Source organism: Misgurnus anguillicaudatus, chromosome 16, assembly GCF_027580225.2.
Source record: "Misgurnus anguillicaudatus chromosome 16, ASM2758022v2, whole genome shotgun sequence".
Classification (NCBI taxonomy): domain Eukaryota; kingdom Metazoa; phylum Chordata; class Actinopteri; order Cypriniformes; family Cobitidae; genus Misgurnus; species Misgurnus anguillicaudatus.
In genome coordinates this window covers 19,471,341-19,478,658 of record NC_073352.2, presented here as the reverse complement: position 1 = coordinate 19,478,658, position 7,318 = coordinate 19,471,341, and the positions used below count along the sequence as shown (strand labels likewise).

Below are 7,318 nucleotides of genomic sequence, written 5' to 3'. Positions count from 1 at the left end.
GAGTATGCAGGTATACTGGGGACCTGGGACAACGCAGCAAGTAACGGAAGTGGCCATTGTTGTCTAAACACTCGTGAATAAAAATAACGTTATTAAAAAAAAAAAAAAACTTAACGTTATTTCTTGCATTTCGGCTTTATTTTACTCTCGTGTAGTGTTTAATTTGTCGTTTATTTTATTAATTCAGTGAGTGAAGCATCACAGAATATTTTATTTATTAATTTGTAAATCAGCTCCTCCCTCTCGCAGTGGTTTAATCCAGACTGTAAACTCAATGTAGAAGTTGATATGCGTTGGATAGGAACGAAGGTCATTTACTTCTCATTTTTTTCCTTTTTATCATAAATAAACTACTGTAAGATGACTCTGTTCAAAGTACCTATCTATCCATCCACACACACACAATATATATATATATATATATATATATATATATATATATATATATATATATATATATATATATATATATACAAAAAACTGAACAAATGTAGCCTAATATTGCAAATATAGGACATACATGATATGATAGATGACAGGTATTAAACCAGCCATACCATTCTAGATTACTGTACATGGGAATGTGCTTAGAGTGAAGAAATGATTTAAGAACAGGATTGTAACAGATAATATTATGCAATAATAGTCTACACCGTAATAGCAAGTAAGGCTACCAATTTCAACAAACTACAAATTAGTACATACTAATTCTAATTTTAAATATTTAATATGCTAAGGGAATGTTTACATATCCCCTTTATGGTGGTGAAGTATGGAAACCAAATATTTTGCCAGAACACAGTACTTGCCACAGTAAGCCTATTGTTACTATAAAACTGGTAACTTGGTATTACCCACTACTGTCATCAAAAACTAAAAAAAAAAAAAAAAAAATGACAGACATGGTAATATTTCCCAGCCCTTTGTGGTAAATGGGGAAAACGTGTCCCTAATGTTTGGGTTTAGGACAACATGTCAAGTTTTCTATTTCCCACATCAGACTCAAAAGCAACCTTGAGGTTAACACCGATGACATGTTCCATGGGGAAGTATCATCTCCAAACCCCAAGTGATCTTTGAAAACCTGAATGTGCTTCAGCTGTTTGTGCTGTTGACATGGACTTCCTTCCCATATAAACACATGACTCGCATCACTGGCAGATTGTAATAAGGAATCTCCATTCATCTGTCACATGTTTTAACCTATTACAACAGTCCCAAACAATGATGTTATGTTTGTAACCTAAAACAACAGTCTTCATTTAGAATCTCAGAAACACAGGCAACGCAATGTTAAAAGAGAACAAAAATCACTTTAAAACCTTGGGTATTTGCATTACCATATACTTTTTGCTTAAAATGTGTCCATTATCACACAATATGTATATGGAAAATTTAAGTGGACATTGTAATATTTGTTATTATAGCATGTCCTTAAGCTTATGTAACCTTAATTTTAAGTAATGAGCATGTGAATGTTTCTATCACTGCAAGAGCACATTTCCAGAGGGAGTGAACCAATATTCTCTTTTAAACTCAATAGATAATAAGTAGGTCAGCTATCTGAAACCTTGTCACAGTTACTCTGAAAAGACTTCTAGGTCTATGACGTTCTCGTGTGTCATAACTTTACCTGCTTATGTTAAGTACTGTAGTGGTCAGGCTTTGAGAAATCTCACTGGATATCACAGATCTAGTTAAGTATCAGGGAGTGTATTAATAAAAAATTAAAATAACTGCATAAAACTAAATATAGACAATATACATGTCCTTTAAAATACATTATATGTTATGGATTTAATGATTTCCTGTTTATTTTAGTGCTGGGCAAAGATTAATCGTGATTAATCGCAAACAAAATAAAAGTGATTATTGGTATAATATATGAGTGTGTGCTAATTATTCTGTATAAATATATACACACACATTCATGTATGTATTTAAGAAACATTTACATGTTTATATATATATTTATTTATATTTTTATATAATCTATATTAAATATAAATTGTAAAAAATTCTATATAAATAAAAAAATTCTGAAATGAATATATGAATGTGTGTGTGGTTAAATATACATAATAATTAGACACAGTACACGCACATATATTATGCAAAAAAATCACTTTTATTTTGTATGTGATTAATCGCGATTAATCTTTGCCCAGCACTAGTTTATTTACCTCATTACTAATTGCCTGGTGACCAGTAGAATTCCAGTCACACAATGTGCTTGTTAATCCCATGGTATTTCCCTCATTTTTGTTTTTGTTCTTGTTCCTTTTTAACACTATTTTTGTTATTTACAGCTTTGAATTGCCAGATTGTCCCCAGAAAGTAAATATAAGGTCTGTTTGAATTAGTTCCTTATAACAGGTCAGTGAACATATTGTACAAATTGTATTATTTCCAAAAATGCACCAAAATGTTTTTAATAGTTTATTCTGGTGGATATTACTCAGGGTACATTTCATGTAATTTTTTGGACTTCAATTACACAGCTTATTTATTCACAACATTTGAACAGTTACAGATCAATGTGTTGTTTGCTTTTTTATGGGAGCTCTGTACAGAGATCCTTCAAATTGTGGGGAGTAGCAAGTTGCTTTACTCCACATCGAGCTTTGACAGCAATTCCTGTGTTGCTTATCTTGAACGCTCTTGTGTGAGATCTAAAAAGTAAAAAAAGACATGTGCACATAATTAGGACCTTAACAAAGTCAATACAAATGATGCATTATCTTGCATGACTGCGAGGTCAGAGTAAATGGCCCCTAGGTGACACTGGGGGCAGCACCCTTTGCACCTTGTGGGGTGGTTTCCCAAACAGGGATTATCTTAAGCCAGGACTAGGCATTAGGTTAATTAGGAAATATAAGTTTTAACAAACATGCATTACTAAAAACATTACTGGCGTGCAATTTAAGGCTAGACATATAGGGCATTGTATTTTAAGATATGTCAGTGCAAGTTGTTTTCAGTTTGGACAGCTCTAATCCCTGTCCGGGAAACCGCCCCTAAGACTTTATATTATATATTGGTACCAAATGTAAACATATCTGTACCTATTAGGACCTTTATAATGGGTACTGCCCCAGTGACAGCTTGGGAGCAAATTTTTGAAGAAAAAATTTGACCATGTGGTGTGACATGAAATGGTTTACACAATGGAAACACAAGACACACTGAGATCATTGTTGTTGTGTATCACATACATTCATTGAAAGACATCATCATTGCAGCCACAATTCAAATACAATTTGTGTACACAATATTGAACTTATAAATATTAAAAATAAATTGTTAATTTAAGACCATTATCCTCAGAGAACTTATTGTAAGACATAATATTACAAAAACACATACTATGTCTTTAATTGTTTTATTCCACAAACCTAAGTTGTAGTAAATTTGAAGTGTTATTGATATTTTATAAATAATAAATAAACTAAATAAATTACTAAACTAAATAAATATTTTATTTTAATGCATAATAAATTTTTGCATTTTATTTAACTTGAGTTCTTGGTTCCTCTGCTTCCTATCTTTCCGGGAATTGCATCTAAAAAGGGGACAGAGAAAGTTTACATTACAGTGTGTTCTACAAATTATATATACAGTATATAATAATAATACAACTTTAAAAATATTTAAGGATTAAAATAAACTTACTTGTAGTGGCTCCACTCACTCCAAGGAGAATTGCAAAATGTATCTCGTGCTCTCACACACACTGTCATGCGTTTAGTCACTGACAGCTGATGGTTTTGTGTTAAATAAGTCTGAAAGAATAAAAACGCAATGACCTAGTGCTATAAATACCTACACCTGCTGTAATATAAATAAAATGTATTTTAATCTACTCATAAAATAAACTTGTAAATGTGAAAGTTTATCCGTTCAGGCTGTTATGGCAGGCCGTACCTCATGTGAGTTCGGTTTGGAACAGTCGCATTTTTTGCTTTTCCGACAGCGAATCTCTTTCACTTGGAAGATGAGGGGAAAGTAGGAGTATGGTGTGTTCCAGGAGTTTGGATAGTCGAGTTTGACAGAAGTTTGATTGATCTTGCTAATATCCACTGTGTCAGGCCTCACTGTAAAGTGGAAAGAAAGATAAACGGATGAGAGTCCTATTATTGTCATCCATGGGCGAATGACTTCTAACACTAGGGCAAAACGTTTTTAGACTTTTTATACCATAAAACATCATAGACTCATCATTAATCTTAATGTCACTGCTTTATTTTTTCATAGTGTTTACCAATATCCCTGATGTAGAACTCTGTGTAGTAGGTTTCTAAAACATAGCTGCTTCTGAAGTAAATGGTCAGGTTGATGCGTTCAACCTCTTCTGCATAGGGACAGTAGTGTTGGTCCAAGCATGTTATACTCTGTCCCCTGGGATCCAGACTACAGCTGATCTGGCTTTCACTGTGAGATCTGGATGAGAATCAGATTGTGAATGTTTTTTCTTCAAATCCTATACAGCAGGATTCAACACTGAATGGGCATCTTTTCCACAACAGGTTTGGGGAACTTACCTCATAACTTTGATATGAGCAACAACAGCAACTTGGTCGTCCCTGTTCGCGCCCCATGTCCAGGAACATTTAAAGGAGCCACCATAGTTATTTGATGAACAATGGATGTAACCTAGTGAAGTTTAATTTAGTAAGGCACTTTAAAATGCAGCACAAATAAAAACATTTCACCATTTAATCAAAAGGAGTTGCTATAAATTCTAAAAATAATGTTGTATTAGATTAAGTTATTTTTAGTTTATTTTTCTAATTTATAGCAACTTCTCAGTCAAGAAAGTTGAAATTAATTGTAAATCAAGTTGATTAAATTTTAAAATGTAAGTGCAATAAAAAAAATTTACAGTGATGTTTTACAGCTAAAACTTAAAAAAATGTTAGCCTGCAAAGTCATTTTTTTCTGATTTATTGTTTTCCACATAAAATCATTGATCATTATGTGAAATAAATATCTTTAATACTGACTGACTAAGGTCATGCCAAGATTAAAATCAATGACTGAAATCAAACTTACTCCCAATGCTCTTAATCTCAAAATTAGATGGAAACTTTAGCCTGAATTTCACAGACAAGGTCACACATATCACATTAACCGTACAGCTGAATAAAATGGTGCTACCTTTCGAAGGGGTGTTCTTAATAATTTTCCTAAAAGTCCACTGAGCCAACACTAGTGTGTGATTTAGGATGGAGCCCTCGCTGTTGTAACACGAATAGTTGGCCCCCTTCCACCCCTCCACCGTTACGATAATCTGGTTTCCACTGGCCTCCAGCAGCTCCTCTTGATTTTTTTTCCATGTAATGTTGGTTCCCTCAAACTCTTCACCACAGATCAGAGGTACTTGTATCATGTCCATATCTTGAGCTACATCCACATCCACGACAATCACTGATGACAGAAAAGGTTAAAAATAACATGAACATACATTGTTATATTGTAATGTAAGATATAAGTATCTCCATTATACAAACATCTTGGACATGTGTCAAAAAAAAACAAAAATGGACCATTTGGTTTGAGTGTCCAGTAGCTCCCAGTTGTTTTGATCGCCCCCACAGCAGAGAACTGAAGGAACACAATGACTTCAAACATAAGAAAATACATCTGTAGGTACATAACAGAAAAACGTTAGAATTTTACCTTGAGACATTTTGCAAAAAAAATACATTTTACATTTTAGTCTTAGAAAAAACATGATTTCTCCCTGAAGTTATTGAGAATTTTATTATAAACAATCATGCATAACATTTTGTTTCATGCATAACATATATTTGATTAATTTGGAATATGTACTATGCTACAAAAAATGATATAATCAACTTAAAGAACTAAGGTATTCTTAAGGATGGATAAACAGGACTGTCATAAAGGTTTAAAGACTTACTTCTGGTCATTCAATAACCCAACAACAGCAACCACCACAACCAGACTCTAACTTTGCTAAGCTGTTGTGTCCAGCATGTAAGCTTATATAAAGTAACTTGTGAAAAATTTCCCTGCCCAGGAAAAATCCATTCAGTGCAGGTTAGAGGAACCAAACCCTATAGGCAACATTAGAACCTGAACTTTTCTCAGTCATCATCATTATTTTTCTCACTTCCACTTAAGTACTCCAAGTCATCTTAAAGCACTCTTTCTTCTCTTATATTTGATGATTTACATATAATATCACAAAGATTATTATGGCTTTACTTAGGCATTTTATAGAGTGCCGCAGGAATGACGTATTTTTGTAGGTCATTCCATTTCTCGCCAGAAAACCCATTCATTTTTCCCATAAACTTTTTGATTATGGCAAAAAATAAGCTCTATGTTTAACAAAAGTTAGAGCGATAGTTCACCCAAAAATGAAAATTCTGTCATTCTGATGAATACAAAGAAATATATTTTGAGAAATGTTTGTAACCAAACCGTTTATGGACCCCATTCACTTTTATAGTAAGAAAAAAGAATATTATGGAAGTGAATGGGGTCCATAAATTGTTTACTTACATACATTTCTCAAAATATCTTCATTTTTGTTCATCAAAACAACAAAATTTATACAGGTTTGTAACAACATGAGAGTGAGTAAATGATGACAAAATTTCATTTTAAGGTGAACTATCGCTTTAAAGCCACTTACACATTTTGTCCAACAAGTCTTCACAAAAAAAAGTCATAAAAGTTTTTTACATCTGTAAAGATTAACTTCTTGGACAAAATGTGTAATTGTCTTTAACTTTTGTTAAACAAAGATCTTATTTTTTGCGATAATCCAAAAGTCTATGTAGAAATTAATGTTTTGTTTGTGAGGGACCAGTAGCTGCTAACTACTGGTTATCTTACAAAAATACGTCATCCCTGAGGCACTCTATTTAGGCCCACTAAAAAGATAGTGCTGATTAATTTTCTGTCTTTATGAAAATGAAAGATGTTAGCATTAATATTTGTTGTCCAGCACTTTACTGTATGCTATTTTAGCACAGAAAGGGGTCAGATAATGTTTTTTTACCTGGTTACATTACTGTATATAATATGTTAACTAGGTAATTTCTCTTTTCGTGTTAATTTTATTTAATGATTTAGTGTATCAGTACTTATAAGGGATTTTAACATTCATGACAATATTCAGCATCATAGAGTAATCGCATGGCATAAGGTCATTGTGGGAAAAAGTCAGCTGTCACAAAAACGTTTTAATTGGTTTCACAGCATACTTTGAGGATAATCTTTTATTTGTATTTATTATTTTATTTATTTAGATTTTTATCTAGTTAAAAATAGATAAGGATAACCT

General features: G+C 32.6%; 1 protein-coding gene across 2 annotated transcripts; it reads right to left on the bottom strand.

Annotated features, from left to right (window-relative positions):
• Positions 1–2,426: 2,426 nt before the first annotated feature.
• Positions 2,427–6,265, bottom strand: il12ba (interleukin 12Ba). Of its 2 annotated transcripts, XM_055178528.2 has the most exons (8): positions 5,924–6,265; positions 5,547–5,643; positions 5,158–5,427; positions 4,542–4,653; positions 4,262–4,440; positions 3,925–4,094; positions 3,673–3,782; positions 2,427–3,562 (listed from the first exon to the last, which is right to left on the bottom strand). In XM_055178528.2, the coding sequence occupies exons 2-8, from the start codon at positions 5,641–5,643 to the stop codon at positions 3,484–3,486; spliced, it is 1,017 nt and encodes a 338-aa protein (XP_055034503.2). In that variant the 5' UTR covers positions 5,924–6,265; the 3' UTR covers positions 2,427–3,483. The 2 variants fall into 2 exon arrangements, with proteins under 2 accessions (XP_055034503.2, XP_055034502.2); XM_055178527.2 differs by lacking the exon at positions 5,924–6,265 and having other exon boundaries at positions 5,547–5,878.
• Between the last annotated feature and the right edge of the window lie 1,053 nt (positions 6,266–7,318).

Coding starts and splice junctions, on each gene's coding strand:
- il12ba (XM_055178527.2), bottom strand. CDS start 5,655: ATGTACCTACAGATGTATTTTCTTATGTTTGAAGTCATTGTGTTCCTT. Junction 5,428..5,546: donor CTGGACACTCAAACCAAATG/GTCCATTTTTGT, acceptor TTCTGTCATCAG/TGATTGTCGTGGATGTGGAT. Junction 3,783..3,924: donor CCAAACCGAACTCACATGAG/GTACGGCCTGCC, acceptor TTATTCTTTCAG/ACTTATTTAACACAAAACCA.